This window comes from Protopterus annectens, chromosome 9.part0 (genome assembly GCF_019279795.1).
Source record: "Protopterus annectens isolate FY-2018-M chromosome 9.part0, PAN1.0, whole genome shotgun sequence".
Taxonomy (NCBI): domain Eukaryota; kingdom Metazoa; phylum Chordata; order Ceratodontiformes; family Protopteridae; genus Protopterus; species Protopterus annectens.
The window spans coordinates 154,521,156-154,539,952 of NC_056743.1; the positions used below are offsets into that span (position 1 = coordinate 154,521,156).

Sequence of the window (18,797 nt, forward strand, 5' to 3'; positions counted from 1 at the left end):
ATGAGGGATCTCAACTTTTTGTTGATTCTGATAAGGGAGTTTTTTCAGTCTTGGGACTTCACCTTATTCCGCATCAGTTTCCTCCTTCTGTTGTAGACTTTGTTTATGGCAGGGGACCACCAGATTGGCTTCCTTTTTTTGGAACAGAGCATCTTGGTTCTTTTGGGTATGGTGAGAGCCATGCATTTGTGTACGTGTTCATACAGTGCATTGGTGTATGATTTGGCAGTCATGCAACTATTCTGCATTTGCATGGGTGCTGTGAAGTTAGCCACCTCTGTTTTTAGGAGCCCAAAGTTAGCTTTGGAGAAGTTTTTCATGGTGGTTACCTTTGTGGTGGGGTGGGGGGTGGGAGAGATGTAGATTTCCAAGGTGATTAGTTTGTGGTCTGATCTAACCAGGAAGGAGTTGACTATTGGTGTAGAGCAATGGTCACCCATGTTAGTAATGACCAGGTCAAGGATGTTGCTACCTCTAGTGGGGGTAAGAATGAGCTGGTCTAGGGCACTGGAATTAATGAATTCCAGGAAATGTTGGGCAAGTGTATTGGTACATGAGTAGTTTTCCCAGTTAATGGAGTGGTAGTTGAAGTCGCCCAGTATGAGAGTGTTGGGCTGGACCCTAATATTCTCCAGGGTGCTTAGGAACATAGAGTGTGAGTCTTGGGGCAAGGTTGGGAACCTATAGCAGGTTACAACCTGACTTGCTGTCTTACCCAATGTTAGCTGCACCTGAATTACCTCTAATGCATTATGTTGGTCTACCAGTCTGGAGGTGTGCGCATCCTTTATGAATATGGACACACCACCACCTTTGGAGTTTCGGTCCAAGTTCTGCAGCTGAAAGGTGTGGAATGAGTTATAGCCTGGTAGTGCAGGGGTGCTTTCTGCTGCCTTGAACCAGGTATCTGTTACAGCACAACTGTCAATGTTCTCCATTGTAAGGAGTGCTTCGAGCAAGTGCATTTTGAGAATTAGACTTCTAGCGTTGAGCAGCATGACCCTCAGATTGCATTTGTTTGTAGCTGCTATGGTGGTAATTTCGTGTTTGGAACACCGCCTAAAAAAGGCACTATTTATTTATTTATTTAACATTTGTTGACTGGGCTAGTTTATCTGGATATAACTCCATTTTCAGTAGAGGCCCGGGGAGAAAAGCTCCAAAAAATGACAAACAATTGAATACAAATCAAAGTTAGAGGGCACTTGTGATCATGAAGAAAATCCAAAATTGTTTGGTTATGTTAACAATAATAGATAAAATAATTAGAATACAAGAGTTAAATTCACAATAAAAAATGTCATCCCATTAAATCCACAACAATAAGTTTTTTTTTTTTGTTAATACAAGGAGTAGAGAGGGGATTAGTGATGGTACAATGAGACAGAAAGAAAAAGGGGGGGGAATAGAGGTTTGCTAAGAATAATGTAGGAAGGAGAGGTAATGAAGCTGGGAGAAGTAGTTCAAATTTGCAGGTTATGTGGCATATAGAATCAGAATAGCACAATGTGAAATAATTTAGGAAGAGTAATCTAGTAATATGCAGGAAGGGAGATTTTTAGTCAGGGTTGCTGCATGGACAGAGCCAATGGTTTGTGAAATAAAGTTTTAGCTTCTTTTTGAAGAGTGAGGAAGAGGAGATTGTAGTGAGGTCTGTTGGGAGTTGGTTCCAGCATTTCCCTACTACATAGGAGAAAAGTGAGTCTCCTGCTTTATTATTGGATTTATGTGTGGATACTAAAAGTTTGTGAGATGAGCGCAGGTTAAAAAGATTTTTATAGGGACTGATAAGTTTGGTAAGGATTGGTGTTTTTTTCAAGAAAGTAAAGGATTTTTCGTGTTATAATAAGTTGCTGGGATAAGAGCTGATTGTGCAATTCAAGCCAACCAAGTTGTTTTAGGTGAAGCAGTGTTGAGTTCTAAAAGGGGAGCTGGTAGCAAAATGGGCTATACTATTATAGGCGGTACATAATTTATTCAGGTTGGTTTTGGATAGGTTAGTATATAAAGGTGATGCATACAAGAGAGTAGAGATGAGGTGGGTGTGGGCAATGGTAGTTATGGCTATAGGAGTAAGGAAAGGCTTAGTTTTGTAGAGTGAGACAATTTTTTTGTGAATGGATTTAATAGTGGAATTAATATGTGTCATACTTTAGGTTATGGTCGATAGTAACCCCTAATAGTTTGGTTGTTGTGTCAGGAGATATGACTGTGCCATTTTTAGATACGATAGAGAAATGGAGTGTGTTAGTTTTATGTGTGGGAGTGAATAGCAGTAGTTTAGTCTTATTTGGGTTAAGCAGGAGACAACGCTGTAAGAACCAGTTTTCTACAAGCTGAAAGACATTTTGGGTGAGGGATTGAAGTATGGTAGGGTTAGTGACTGAGGAGATCAAGGTGGAGTCGTCAGCATATTGAATGGTTACTGCTTGGGGGATACTAGAGGCAAGATCATTAATAAATATGGAGAATAATAGAGGACCTAAGATAGATCCTTGAGGGACGCCAGGGGAGACAGGAAGAGGGGATGATAGAGTGTTTTCCCAGAGGACTGCCTGCTTTCGATTTTGTAGGTATGACTTGAACCACTGTAGTGCCAGATTATCAAGTGAGAGAGATTTTAGAAGATTCAAGAGAATTTGATGATTAACCATGTCGAATGCTTTAGAAAGATCTATAAAGATAGCAGATGAGAGGGTGTTATTATTGCGGTTTTTATTTATATGATCGGTAAAGGAAAGAAGAGCAGTTGTAGTGCTATGGGAAGGACAAAATCCATGCTGAGAGGGGGCTAGTAGACCATTAAGAAGGAGGTGGTCGAGCAATTATTGGTGTATACATTTTTCCATGATTTTAGCTAAAGGAGAAAGAAGGGCAATAGGACAGTAGTTTGAAAGTTCTGTTGAGTTTCCACCTTTATGAAGGGGAATAATATGAGAGATCTTCCAGATGGAAGGGATAGTGCCTTCTTTGATGGTTCTATTTATAAGGCTACAGATAGGGTAGGCAATGGCTTTAGCTGCAATTTGAAGATATTGAGCAGGTAATAAGTCAGCAGAGGGGGTAGAGGGTTTGAGTTTTGAAAGGAGGGTACTGATGAGGGATGTAGATACATGATGTAATTGAAAAGTGGGTGGGGAGGGAAAAGAGGAGGGTGGTGACAATGTAAGAATGGGAGGTAAGGAGTTTGCAAGTGACTGGATAGCTTCGGTAAAGAAATTGTTAAAGGAGTCAGCAATCTGTTTAGGATTATTTTTGGCAATACTGGCAGGGGTTGGTGTCTTAGATGTGCCTGGGTGAAGTAAAGCATTAATCCCTGTCCAGAATTTCTTTGGGTTCTGGTGGTTATTTTGCTGGAGGTGAAAGAAAAAGTTTCTTTTGTCAAGACGTACAGATGATTTAGTGGAATTTCTTAGGTGTTTAAAATTAGTGTGATCAGATGGATCTTTGGTGGCTTGCCATTTAGACCGGATTTTGTTTCTAAGCAACATTTTGTGTTTGGTTTCTTTTGTGAGCCATGGGGCAGTTTTAGTCCTAATTCTAATGGTACAGGTAGGGGCATGGAGGTTAAGAATTTCGAGGAATTTAGAATTGAAGTAGGCTACTGCTTCATCAAGCTGAAGGTATTTTAGGGGTGACCAGTTACAAAGTCTAAGTTCATTTTGGAAGGCTTCAGGGATAAATGTTTTATTGGATCGAGTGGTTCTGAAGGTAGTAGGTCTAAGTATGTTGGACTTATATCGACGTTGGTATGTTAGGAAGTAATCACTCATGTCATTGGGAAGAATTCCAATTGTGTAATTTGAAGGGGAGGAATTTATAAGGATCCAGTCAAGGATGGATTCTTTTTTGGTGGGCTTGTGGATTCGAGTGGGTGAAGAGACTATTTGAGTAAAGCCATGTAGGTTAATGTGGTTAGATGGGCTATTGGTATTACAGGTATTCCAGTCTATGTTAAAGTCACCTAGTATTAAGGTTTCTTGTGGATAAGTAGTAGAAAGCCAGCTAAGAATATTTTCAAGGCGGTTGATATTGTTGCCAGGTGGAATATATGAGCAAAGAATATAAATGGGCGGAATATATGAGCAAAGAATATAAATGGCCTTATGAGTGTTTAGTTGTAGTTTAGTAAAAAGAATTTCAGAGTTAGTGTCTGATGGAAGACAAGAGTTTAATGTTGTTAGTTGGAGATCAGTTTTATAAAGAATGGCTATGCCTCCTCCTTTCTTGTTAGGGCGATCAACTCTAACTATATTGTTATACCTGGTGGGGTGGTACTATAGGGTTGGCAAGAGCCTTGGCCAGTATCCGGAAGCCCAGGGGTGACAGATGCAGGTCATCCCTGGCAAAGCATCGAGGTCTGTCAATCATGTCATCCCAGGCAGACAAATACTAGATGCCTTTAGAATGACACCAGAAACTTAGCCAGTTGTTGAAATCAATAATTTTCTGCTTGTATTGTGGTATCATTCTGAGTGATGGCAGGATGCTGCTCAGGGCTAAGGTCATACCCGCCTGGGCTACATAATCCAAGAGCTCCTCTATGTCTCTTTTTATGTAGTCCAGGGAGGTACGTCTCAGGTCATTCACACCCACATGTACAATGACAGAGTCATATTTGTACCTGCTGTTGAGGGACCTGAGTGTGTGCATTATGTGGTGGAGCCTGGTACCCAACAGGCAGCTGACTCTTACTTTCTCCTTATTCAGCCTAGTGAGTGGGACATTAGTGTGCCTCACTATCAAGTCACCTATGACTAGTGTGCTGGGCATGCTGTTTTGCCTTAGAGGCTTTGGTTGAGTGCCACACTGTTTATTAGAGTTATATTTCTCGTGATTAGTGTTGTGTTGTGGTGGTTGAGTGCGTTTCTGCCTTGGAGGCCTCTGCTGTTTGGGTAGATTTTTATTGAGAGCCTCCACGAAGGTGGGTGTGTGGCTTGTGTTTTTATGTGAAGGCAGTGCTGGTGTGTGTTCTGGAGGGCTATGTGTTCCATGTGGTGTGGTGTAAGTGTTGACCTTCTCCTCTTGACCAGCTATTCCAGTCTTGGCTGGAGAGTGTGTGACTTCCACTTTGGCTATATAAGTACATCTCTTGCAAGTCTGAGTGTTGGAAGGTAAGAGGAAAGGGTTGTCAGTCTACATGAGGCAGTTGCTACATTACCTCAGGATGCCCAAGTTCACCAGGTTAATAGGAGAAAGCACAGGGAACTGACCTTTAGACATGCCTGGAGGGGTGGGCATTAATGATAAGTACTGTTTATTTGTAGAACGTTTAGTGCTGGTAGCACGTTTATGTGCAAAATAATTGCTACAAGAAGTATGGTATGGTAAATTGCTAGACTAATAAGCTAGTAAACGTGCAGGAGAGGAGACAACTAGCAGATCTAAGAGAAAAATTGAAGAGCAGACTTTGGCACCTCTCAGAAGCTTACAAACAGTCCTGGATACAGTAAATATGTATCTGGACTAGACTAGTTACAGGAAAGGTGGGAAACAAGCACAAATGCAGGATTTTAAACCAGAAAGTTGAAAGAGATGGAAAAACTGTCCAAACGGCCAAATAAACTACAAAGTCTGGGCCAGAAACCACTCCTCTTGTGGTAGATAGGCTACCTAGTGCTTACCACTTCCTCTGATAAGCTAGAAGGCTTCGCTCCAACAAAGAAAGGCTTGGGGGGCTCAGAAGCTTACATACAGTCCTAAATACAGCAAATCTGTATCTGGACTAGACTAGTTACAGGAAAGGTGGGAGAAGCACAAACGCGGGCTTTTAATCCAGAACGTTGAAGGAGATGGAAAAAACTGCACTTGATTAAATAGCTGTCGACCACAGAAAATTTAGACCAAATACAGTCTACCCATATATATTTTGAACATAAACACAGGTACCAACTCTCCCATTAGTTTTCCATATTAAATGATGGATATTACAGCTATTAATATAAGCTCAAGCAGATGATTTTATTTTTAAATGTGATCTCATTTACTTTGCTCTGTCCTGTTTGTTGCAATACAAAAGCTTTCTATTTCATTCACTGTGCATTTCAGATACATTACAGTTTCTTTACATGTTGTAACAGTTTTGAAGCTTGCATTCTTCCAACTCTTCTTCAAAAAGGGCTAGCTCTGCCAACTGGACTAACCCCAGCAAAAAAAAGTGAAATCAATCTGTAAGTTAATAAGTCAGATAATTAATCAACTGATCAATAAATCAATAAATCAATCAACCAACCTAAGAGTTTATATAAGTTAGTCATTTGATCTAGAGATGGAAATGACCAGGTTAGGAATATAAACTAAAAGATGAAGCTCAAACTCTAGCATAAGTATGTGCATGCTTGTTGCATGTGGCCATCTTCTTGGGATTAGTTTTTGTAGGAGGTCTTAGTGGCAGAATTAGATACAGCTATGAAAAACAGGGAGGAAGGCATCAAGCACAGCAAACTCTGCTTCACTTTTTATATACTCTATAAATTTCAGATTATAATGTTGTTATGAATCTGTTGTACAATATAACATTGTTTCATTTTTCCTGGCAAGTATCTACTGAAACTGATTATTATGAGTCCGATAAGTACATTTTGAATGGGTAATCAGTCAAGCTGGACACCAATATATGTATAGAAGGTGTGTGACACAGAAAAAGAGACAGAAAGGACTGAACACTGCTTTCCACAATACAGTTACAAAAAATTGTATTTGTTAAAAAGTGGTGCTGATGGTGGTAGTGACTCAGGGGAGAGGGCTACTCTTCCTTACATATTTCAGGACAGATATATTACACACAGACATTTCTAATAAACAGCTGCTGTTTCCCATTTGTTATTGTGTATGCTGTAGTCACATTTAGACTTGCAGCATTTTTTTCTTTGAAAACTCTCTCTCCTTCATTTCCTGTTGTCACGTAGTTTCTTTTAACTTAATCAACAAGAAATGTGACAGAACTTGATGGCCAGTAGTAATATAACAAAGCATGCCTGAAACTGAACAAATTAACCAGCACTCTCCCACCTACATATGTGTGGCCACATTAAAGGTCAGAATATTCACGGTCATGTTCATTAAAAATTACTTTAGTGTGGGCTTTAGCCTTTCAATGTAGAAACAGACAAAGAAAAATGTGACTTCAGTATATAGTTTAGAACGTGTTTGCCTGCTGCATAAATTTGTGGAATAATTACAAATAAGCAAACAAGCAAAAATGCCTCAATGAATTAGCATGAGAGGGGAAGAGACAGTTAAAAAAAAACAGCAAAGGATGTTTTTCATTTAAGAGATTGTTAAAGGTGGTGTGAGGCTACAGAAGGTGTAGCATTTTTGAGCAATAATATACACTTAAAACTATCAGATGGTTAAGCCAGTGGTGTGAATAACATTTGGTTATACACATCAATTATATACGCTTTGTTTCTCTAAAGGAAATAGCTTCCTCCAAAAATCCTGCTATTTCCTTACTTTAAACCATAATCTAGAAAAAAAAGCACCAAGTAAACATTGCATTATGCAGTATTCTTTAATTACTGAACATGTCAATGTCTAGCTGAAGTCTAGCCAGCTTTAATTGTTCACATATGGCATTGCTTAGGGAAACATAGCAATGCATTTGCTTACAGACATTATCTAGTGCAATTTTCCTGCAATGTGGACATTCTACCTTTGCTGTGTTCAGACGGCTTTATATTAGTGAGCAGATGTCTAATGATCATAAGCTAATTAAGAAGATTAAATAGTCTTCTGCTTTTATATGTATACACATATATATATATGTGTGTGTGTGTGTGTGTGTGTGTGTGTGTGTGTGTGTGTGTGTGTGTGTGTGTGTGTGTGTGTGTGTGTGTGTGTGTGCGTGCGTGTGTGTATTATGTATATAAAGGTGATTCTTTTCATCTGCAATGTGTTTTCATAGAGCAGGAATTAACTGAAAACTGATGATAACCCGTAATGACATGTAAACCTACAATATGTAGACAAAATAGGTCAAGAACAGAGTTTAACAAACCTTTACCAAGTTAGCTCGTTTCTTTATTGAAATTATGTAACAAAAAAGCATTGAGTTAAGACTTTTCTGAGGTACAGGGAAAGATGGCACATAACAATATATTTCAATTCAGTAATATAATGTGAAATGCTCAAAACACTTCAGAGGTGCATAGACACATATGCATGTGTGTGTGAGCGTGTGATGGAAGGACAGCAAACAAACTGGGGTACAGAGAAAAAAGCACAAACTAGATCAGTTTTGGCACTGCACTGTAATCTTACTATGTGGTAGAATAAAACGGTTTTGGGTCTGGCCTTAGAAAATAATGTACTGCCATAGATCAATGGATAACCAAAAAAATACAGAAGTCACTTGTTTAAACGATGTTGAAGGAGATAAAGAATAGCATAAGTGTTGAGTTGAGTTAAATGTTAAGAAAATGTAGAATAAAAATTCTCAATGATGAGTTAGTGAATCACTATATTCCTTTTTCTTTTACTTACAAATACTAATTTATTCAGATGAAATCTGTAACTATAATGTATATTGTGATACAAGTACGTAGTTCAAGGCTAAAGCTTCAGACATTCTTAAATGTATTTCACTTAAGAACTTCATATCAAATACCAGTACAAAACAGGAAAGCAACACTGCTCCTGTACATTTCTGTTCAATTTGTTCACTAGCTATCCCAACTAAATTAAAGAAAGTATGAAAATTCAACAGAAACTAGTAAAGTAATTGTAATCAAATTAGTGGAGATTCTGAATGTGATGCTATTTCCTCTCTTGCCAGGAGGTGTTTACTGAACCTGCAAGATTGAAACTCTTTTCCACATATCTCACTGAGAAAATATACACTGCATACTCCTTCAGGCTTCACATGTAGGTAGAAATGTTGCCATATCAAATTATAGCGTATGTTGGTTGGTTTGTTTTTCTCTGTCTAGAGAGACAATAACGTTGTCACAAAATCAATCGATGGTTGAAATGCAGTGCCTGCTGTGACTTTAAAGTCCAATTTTCAACCAGCAGTCTCTGTTACAGTCTGTGCAGATGTAATCGCCTCCTGACTGTGTAGATATCTCAGCTATCCACCGCTGTCTGTGCTCTCGCTTCTCCTCTCCCAGCTCTTCTTCTTGCTTGTCTGGCTACCTGTCTTGATAGTCAGTCACAAAGTAGTACGGTCTGTCGCTGTGGTTTCCCAGCCTGTTGAATTGATGCCGTCTACGTTCATGCCATGCTTGCAGAAACCTTTGAAGCACAGAACAGGCCTTTCTATGGGTCTAAAGCCAATGGCAAACTCGCCATACAGAAGGTCTTTGGGAATTCGACCTTCCTGTATATAGCTGACATGACCAAGGTACCTTTGAGCGAGCAGGGCAAATATACTTGATAGTCCTGCCCTCTCTAGGATGCTCCTGTTTGGAATGCAGTGCTGCCAAGTGATGCCCACGGTCCTTGTGAGGCAGCATAGATGAAACACTTTGAGCGTGAGCTCTCGGCAGGAGTACAGGGTCCATGTTTCACTACCATAGAGCAGCATGCTAAGCGCACATGCTTGGTACACCTTCATCTTGGTATAGATGGTCAGTTTGGAGTTGGACCAGAACCTTGCTGTTAGGTGTGCCATTGCTGTTGCTGCCTTACCAATTTGGGTATTCAGCTCGGGGTCCAGGGAGAGGTTACTGGTCATGGTGGAGCCCAAGTAAATGAAGTCCTTCACCACCTCGAGAGTGTAATCACTGATGAAGATGGGGGGGGGGGGCACTGCTGACATCCTGACCCATGATGTTCGTCTTATTGAGACTGATTGTGAGGCCGAACTCTTTGCAAGCACCGGCAAAAGAGCTTATGAGGCATTGTAATGCTTCCTCAGTGATACATACACACACAAAGATATATATATATATATATATATACATGCAAACATATATTTATGCATCTCTATACACACATACAATATATATATATATATATATATGCATATACACACACATACATACAAACATCTATTTATCTGTTTATATAGATAGATATAGATACAGATAAATATATAAAGATCTACATACGTGCTACATAGCTGTTCTATTAATCAGAGAAAAATATCTCAGAGTTCAAAAGCTAGACTGGTATAAGGCAGTTTCAATGCGTGACAATATGAAAGGGGAACTTAGATGAAGGTCACTTTCCTTGATAATATCTCCCATGCAAATATGTATATATTTATATGCATATTTACATACACACACACACACACACACACACACACACACACACACACAGACAGATAGATATAAAATGTATGTAAGTGATAATTTAACTTATAAAGCTACTGCAGTTAGTACAGCCATACTAACAAAACATTATCACAACCAATGTTTTCCCCTACTTAGAATATCACATTATAAAGTTAATAAGCCCAAGCATGTCCTGACCCTGTAGAAAAAAAATAATTCTAATTTATATATTTTTACTGAATCAATAGCTGAATATTATAAAATAATTTATGCTTTATGATATGCTATGTTTGAAACTATAGGATTCCAGCTGCAAAGCTATCCCTTCAGCAAAATGTTAGCTTGCATGCCTGTCTCATAGCTGTTTTGACTTATTAATTACCAGGTCATAGACTCTGTATTGTTTTGATGTCGACACAATATTGATGTAATGACATGCACCAACACATAATTCTGAACTGCTGGAACATTATGCTGATGTTAAAAAGATCCACTACAAACATGGTTACAATATTGTTTCAGTATTTCTAACTCCTATAACATTTATCCATGGATCATCTGCAAGAAAGGGACACAGGGCTTTAGGCTTAGTGGGTTTTCAACCAAATTTCACACTGACAACTCTATCCAAACATGCTTTGCACACACACAAACACAGAGACAAAAATAAAATCTACTTATAAAATCACACACTGTAACATTATCTATATATCTATGTATGTGTATTTATGTGTATTTGAATGCACACACATACGTTCATATGCAAAAAATAAATTCTTATACACTCACGCACAAACATAAAGGCAAACTTACACTCAGGTGCACACACATTTGTGTATGTTTATGTCGATACAGAGATATCTGTATATGAAAATGCACACACACACACACACACACACACACACACACACACACACACACACACACACACACACACACACACACACACACACACACACACACACACTTTAAAGATGCTTAGTTTAGGTATTTAAGTTTGGACTTTGCTTACTGAAGTTGAATGTATACCAATATTGCAGTCTGTTTCTGCATTTGGATGTAGTTGCTAATGCATAGCAATACTATGCTACTACTATTACTACTAACTACACTCAGACTTTAGATTTCAGCCAAAACTTGTTTCAAAAAAAGCAATAAAAATAGTAAGTGCCTTACCTTCACAGAGTAAACAAGAGCAGTGAAACCCAGGCAGCACAGATTCAGGTACATGGTATTACATAAGGACCAGAGAATGTGATCCTTTGGAGGAAGCACAGGAGGTCCAATGTGAATGACTGTGGGCGAAACAGCTGAAGGATCTCTCTGTTTGGAGGCGCTGAGTGGAATGTAATCAGTAGAACGAGGGCAAGCTGATGAGTCCATGATGGCTTTTCCTAAAAAATAAACTAAGTCAAGCCTGAGAGCTGGTATGCAGACTGAAGAAACCTAAGGAGTGGCAGCTTAACTTATAACTGTTTTTCAGTTGAGGGTTTCTATAAGTAGGGATTAAATTACAGGGTAGCATCTAACAAACTATGTCAAGTCAAATGCAGTGTGTGGATTCCTCCTGCATAAACCACTCATGCTTTAAGATTTCTGAAGGATCATTAATTAAAGGTTAACTTTGTTTTTTTTTTCTTTTTTGGTTGTTATTTTTGCAGGTCTCTTAATTTATGTTTGTCATGTTATTCATACAGAGTAAGACATGTTTGCAATAGTGCACATAGGATTTTATAGCAAACATCCATAACAGTACTGCTGAAGTTAGCAGATCAGTTAACAGTGCTGAGATTTGCCTTTAAGGTGTTTGAGGCAGAAAGCTGAAGAAAATAACTGGATTTATCGATATCCATTCATTTATTTTTATGTCATACGGTATTTATTAGCTTCTAGTTAATAATAGGTTAAGAGAGTCTTAGGTGAATAACTATTTCAAAAACCAAAACAAGATTATTATAAGTGAAGAAAATTAGTATTTGGGGACCTAAGAAGAACAGTAAAGCAGTTTCAGGTTATTTTAGTTATTTCATGTCATTGCAGAAAAACTTGAAGTGGATTACAGACTGGTGATCAGCTAAGAGGGAATTTCAGTTTTGGAATGAGAAGCAGAAAACAAATTGTCTTCTACACCCTTATATACTCCTATAACAGTGGATATCATGTTTGGAGAGCTCCTGGGGGATTTGCAGTGGGATACAGAAAACAACTTGTCTTCTGTAATAACAGTGGATATCATGTTTGGAGAGCTCCTGGGGGATTTGCAGTGGGATACAGAAAACAACTTGTCTTCTACACCCTTAGATACTCCTATAACAGTGGATATCATGTCTGGAGAGCTCCTGGGGGATTTGCAGTGGGATACAGAAAACAACTTGTCTTCTGCACCCTTAGATACTCCTATAACAGTGAATATCATGTTTGGAGAGCTCCTGGGGTGATTTGCAGTGGGATACAGAAAATAACTTGTCTTCTACACCCTTAGATACTCCAATAACAGTGGATATCATGTTTGGAGAGCTCCTGGGGGATTTGCAGTGGGATACAGAAAACAACTTGTCTTCTTCACCCTTAGATACTCCTATAACAGTGGATATCATGTTTGGAGAGCTCCTGGGGGATTTTCAGTGGGATACAGAAAACAACTTGTCTTCTACACCCTTAGATACTCCTATAACAGTGGATATCATGTTTTGAGAGCTTCTGGGGGATTTGCAGTGGGCTACTGGACTGTTTATTTGTTTTTTGCATGTCCTAGAACAGAGAAGCCTGTAAGCAATGTTCAGTCACTGACCTAATAATCTCTGTTGTAGACTGGACTGGTGTGCAGCAGCTAGGAGTCTGCTGTGGTGATGTTATATCTCAGTACTGTCAACACCCTTTACTACCATCAATTGTGGTAGGGTTATGCTAAGAAAGTCTGTTACTGGAAAGTGGGAGGGAATGATGCTTGTACTCCAGTAATTATGCTAAAGGAACAGACTCGATTTTTTTCTCATATGTAGTTCAAACTTAAGCTTAATAATGGCCACTACGTTTTGGTGTTTATATTTAATGAAGTGCTTAGCTCCATCAAGTATTTGAATCTTAGAAGGATCTCAAAATAGAATGCTGATTTCAGAATCTGACCATCATCTATTTTTTTCCACAAATAAGATTATTTGTTTTTAAGAATTTCGGAGAAGTCAGTAAAGATGAGGAAAATTTTATGCCCAAGCAAATGTAGATTATTACACTGAGCAAAACAATATCATCTGTCTAGTGTATCTCAGCACTTTTACTTAAGTACAAATCTCCAGTGGCATAACACGTCTGAAAATTCAATTGTTTAACCTGAGTACAGCATCAGCCCTGACACTTGGCTGAGACTCGGGTCACCTACTTTAATAATTCCTCTCTAAAATATAGTCAGTAATTGGCTGGTTGTAAAGTTAGGTTAAAGACTACAACTACAATGATGTGGAAAATGTGAACTCTGCCACAGTCATAGACATGGCATACTTCAAAAAGGTAATAGAAGACAAACTGGCATATTTGGTCTAGGACAAACTTGCACTGCTATTTTTTTCCAGCAAGGTTTTGAGATCAAAATATCTAAACATAAAACTATATGTGGTAAGCTTCTCTATGAAAAGGAACCCACTCATGCACAAACATGTAGACAAACTCACATACGCATGTAGACATGCACACCCACACATCACCATATTCAACACACATATTTAAACACAACAAGGAACATGAGTTTGAAATTCATGCTTAAATTATTACATAATCTTATCAGTTGAAGTTGGGTTCTGAGGCATAGGATAAACAATAAAATAAACTCTGGCATAGAAGACTACAACAATTTATCAGATTAAAAAGCATGAGAGTCGACGGACAAGGCTGTTTTTGAAAATGATGTACCAATGTGTTCACAGGCTTATCGTGCCAGTGTTCCAGGATTATGTATGCATTTATTTATTTATTTGTATTTGTTTTCCAGAGTAGAGCACTGATCACCATCAAACTAGTTCACACTCAGCCCGGGAGCAGTGCTGGTTAAAAGACTTGCTCAGAGTTACAAAACAAATTAATTGTAAGGAAAACTCATGGCCATGTACAGAGAAAATCAAACCTCATCATTCTACCTCTGCCAATAAACATGGAAAGCTTGCACATTTCCATGACCACAATGTGAGGGTCTTAGAGAAAAGAAGTGCACAGTCAAAATACATGATTATTTATTGGCGATGAAAGAAAGATTGCTGCTTCACTGCATCTGCATCAGATGTTTTACCATGATGATAATGTATTCCATGTTGAAATTGTATACTGGCAAAAAATGTAGTCAATGAGAAGTACCTGGATATAACAAAATCCTAGATTATTAACATCTATCAAAGTCTTTTTATTATAAACATGATGACTATTTTCCATTGGTTACCTCTACATTTGTTGAATGTCTGTTATATAAATATGAATTCCATCATGCCTAGCCAGTTGTAAAATGAATCACTTGAAAGTAGTTGCCACAGTCACTGAAGAAAGAACATGATGGCAATCAATGATAATCCTATTGATTTTACGTATTCATTTATGCTTTGGTGACCAGGTAAGTCCCACTAGTCCAATGATCTCTTTTCAGGGGAGACCCAAGGTTGGTACTCGTATCAACTAAGGGAAATCTGGCCAGCAAACCAGCGAACTTCCCCTAATCTTTTCATTAAGTGATATGGGATTATATACATCCAACTGAGCTATCACCAGTTTAAGCAGATGGGGCCTTGGTTTAAAGTCCTATCCAAAAATGGAATTAGTTTTCATTCAGTTGAGGATTGATGGCTTTAGAAGACTGAATAGTTTCCACTTTCATTCTGAATGTTTTCATGGCATTAGGCAACTCATGCAAAACAGACAGTACTGCATTTTACCCCTAAATAAATAATTGTATGATATGGGGAAGATGCCTTTCCTTTTTAGGGACTGATACTGTGTCTAGTGGAAAAAGTGACATAATCAAATGGTAGTAAACCAGGGTCTTGGTGTACATTTGACTGGGAAACTGTGGTGGTGCACAAGGAATGTGTACATAAGTGAAGCCATACTAGCATTTTGGTGGGACTCATTACTCCAGGAACTTGATATTTATCCCACTCATGTGTGTGTTAACATAGGGGGATTGAAAGTTGCAATGGGAAATATTTTTATTATATTTCAAAATTACAACAGCAGTTTGAATCGGTTGCATTTCTTTATTTAAAAAAAAAACAGGAACTGAAAATGGATGTCACCATTACCTCTACCAATAGAAGTAAAATTACTAATTTTGACAATTTACATGGAGATGTATATTGGAAGAGTTATGACTTAATGCAAATATGACTTACGTAGACTAAATATGATTCATTGTTAAACATTTCAAAGCAGGGCAATTACTTACATGAGCAACTCAGTCTAATGCATTCATTGTCAAATTTTTTCTCAAATCAGGCCTCTTTAGTACCATTGTACTTGTCAGTGAAATGCATGTGGTATAATTACATTCTCCATCTGAAATTTTCCAGCAGTACTGACCTTATTGACTTCTTCTTTCACTTAAAGCTGGATGGCTTCTAAGGTATATGCTGTCATAAATTCTCCAGCTGACTTACAGATTCTCCAAAATGATGTAACACAAAAAAAATGATGTCTGAGAATAGCTGCAAAAGAAATACTAAGAAATGTAGTATTTTGCCCTTTGGTAAACATGGCACCCTGTCAGCTATCACTTTGATGATACCACTTTAAAAACTGACACAGTTATTTGAGCCCTAGGCACTTTTGCTGACAATGAACTATCTTTTGATAACCATATATCCACTCTTCAATCTCCTGCACATCCACAAAACAATCAATTCCTTAAAAACACACTGAAAAGTACTAAACTTCTACCACAGCATAAATAGGACCAGCTGACAGGATAGAGCTTTTTCTAATAGAAATCCTCTTTTATGGAATGGACGTCCTTAGATGTACAGCAAACTAACTCCCTGACCCTCTTTAAGTGCAACCTAGATGAATGGGTGGGAAACTGTAAATTCACCACTGGCGTAGCTCCTCAAACCCTTGTGGGTACTGACAAATTGGGATCCTGAGGCAAAGCTCTACATGGCCTACCTGATCAACATCATTGTATGAACCTATGAACCTATGATTCTATGACCCTACGAATAAGACACTTGACTCAGAGAAATGTGCAAAAGCTGAAGTGATGTGCTTGACTTTATCTATTTTAGTAGAGAGTAGGATAGCTGTATCCAAGGAGACTGTTAAAACAGTGACCCATGGATCATTTATATTACCAAACAATGGTCAGTCAAAGAAGGGAGTCATGTTATTGGTTAAGAGAGGATGAGTGATACATTTGAGATGTGTAAATGACAATATTTGAATAGCAAGCTTAATTTAGAAGATATGATTTCTCACAAGTATATCTTGCTATAAGAAAAATAATTTCATATTTGACACCTGAGATTTGAAATGACATTTGATACTTTGCTTTGTAAAGCAGCACCTAATGATTTGTTTACAAAGATTATTTAAAGGATGATACAGAAGAACACACTTTTTTTTGCTTTACTTGTATCCTATTCAGTATAATGAAGATGGCAAAGACAGGTTTACAAATTATACATTTGTAAGTTAAATATCTATCAAAGCAAATTTACATGCTTAAGTAAGACAAATGTGAGAGGGGAAATGTTAAATATTTTGATGGATATGTTATTATTTTTATGGGGATATGATATGTATGTTTCTTTCTTTAAATGGATTTTATACGGATTTTCTAAATTAAATGAATATATTTCAGTTAATAGATAAGCTAATGCCAGACATTCTTAAATGCATAACTGTATTGAATGTGTTACGTTGACACAAGCAAGTACCTAAGGGCCAAATGGAAAGGCAGCAAACTGACAGCAAAAATGAGAAGCAAGCTTTCACTCCAAAACGATATTCTCACTAACAAACTGCACAAAGTGAAATAATACATTTTCATGAGACAGTAATAACTCTTTGTGAGAAAAGATGTCACCAGATTGAGCCTAGGATGTTTTTAGGTAAATGGTTCAGGCTTTGGTAACTGGGGGGGGTTGAGTATGCTGTGTGTGCCTGACAGAGAAGTATGCATAATCTTTAATTCATGTGTACATTGCAGACTTTTATTAGGATTGGGTACTTTTTGTGCTTTAACAACCTGTGACTATCATTCTGCCCCATAGAAGTCAATGGATGCAATATGGCTAATATCTGCATATACCTGTACTCCTCTGATTGGACATTACATAATATTGGATTCTATGAATTACCATGGCTATGCAATCTATGAAATGGCTAAGTCACCAGTGATGTACAGGCTGTGCACACAGACTACTCTATTGCATGCAGCTCAGAAATCATATCACTGCTGAGACATGAGCCACTGCAGAACAATGATCTTTTGTGACTTAGGTTCATAGGTTCATAGGTTCATACTAGGCTATCTGCCCAAGGGCATTTATAAGTCTAGCCATTAGTTATGTGGCTTTCGCGACCCCTTTAGTTTGAATAAAACTATACCTATTATTTTGCTGTGCCTCTGTCAAGCAGTGACACTGAAGTAATCCCTGGGGTATATCTGCGATCTCCCATCCATTGGTCAAGATTTCTCTTAAACAAGGCCAGCGAGGTGCTCTGCCTCACATGTACCGGGATTTTGTTCCACAGCATAGGGAGTCTCTGGGTGATGAATCTGTCCCTCCAGCACGTTCTATTAATAACCGTGTCAAGGTTTAAGTCTCTCGCCCTTGTGGTTCTGAGGGATCTAGATTTTATGAGGTGAAGCATATTCATCAAATCTGGGTTTGACATGGCCTTATATGTCAGGCACAGGTCACCTCTGAGCAAGTGGTATGAGACTGAATAGAGCTGGAGTTCTTTCAGTCGGGCAGCATAAGACATATTTTTGAGACCCTTTATCCTTTTGGTGAGGAACTTTTGGGGCCTTTCCAGCTGCTGCAGGTGTCGGGTCAGATACATTCCGAATGGGGCATTGTACTCAATCATAGGTCTAATGAGTGATGAGTACAGGGGGACAATGACCTCCCTTGATCTAGATGTGAATCCCTTCATGATCAGGTGAGCAATGTAGAAGGTTTTCCTAACTACTTTAGCAACATGAGTGTCAAACGAAAGGCTACTGTCAACCTGGGTCCCCAGATCCCTGATGACTTCTTCTGTGCTCAGTGGATTGCCACCTATATGATAGCTAGGGGTAACCTTGTTTTTCCTGAAGGGTATGACTATGCATTTCTTGGCGTTTAACTTTAGGCCATGGCTCTGGCACCAGTTATCCATTTCTGTGAGGCCCTTCTGAAGGATATCTGTGTCAGATGTGTTTTCGACTATGGCGCCCAGTTTGCAGTCATCTGCAAACTTTGTCAGCCATAACCCTCCTGTGTTTGCTTGTACTTCAGAAAAGTAGATGCCGAACAAGAGTGGACCCAGGACTGAGCCCTGTGGGACACCACTTGTGACAGGCTTTGAGTCTGACATGGCTCCAGCAACTCTGACCCT

General features: G+C 38.5%; 1 protein-coding gene across 1 annotated transcript in view; it reads right to left on the reverse strand.

Moving 5' to 3' along the window:
• LOC122811092 (interferon-induced transmembrane protein 5-like) overlaps positions 1-11,694 on the reverse strand; it is a 54,401-nt gene extending 42,707 nt beyond the window's left edge. The window contains exon 1 of the mRNA XM_044082671.1: positions 11,397-11,694. Coding sequence (XP_043938606.1) covers positions 11,397-11,603 — 207 coding nt within the window. The 5' untranslated portion in view covers positions 11,604-11,694. The remainder of the gene's footprint in view (positions 1-11,396) is intronic.
• Positions 11,695-18,797: the final 7,103 nt, after the last annotated feature.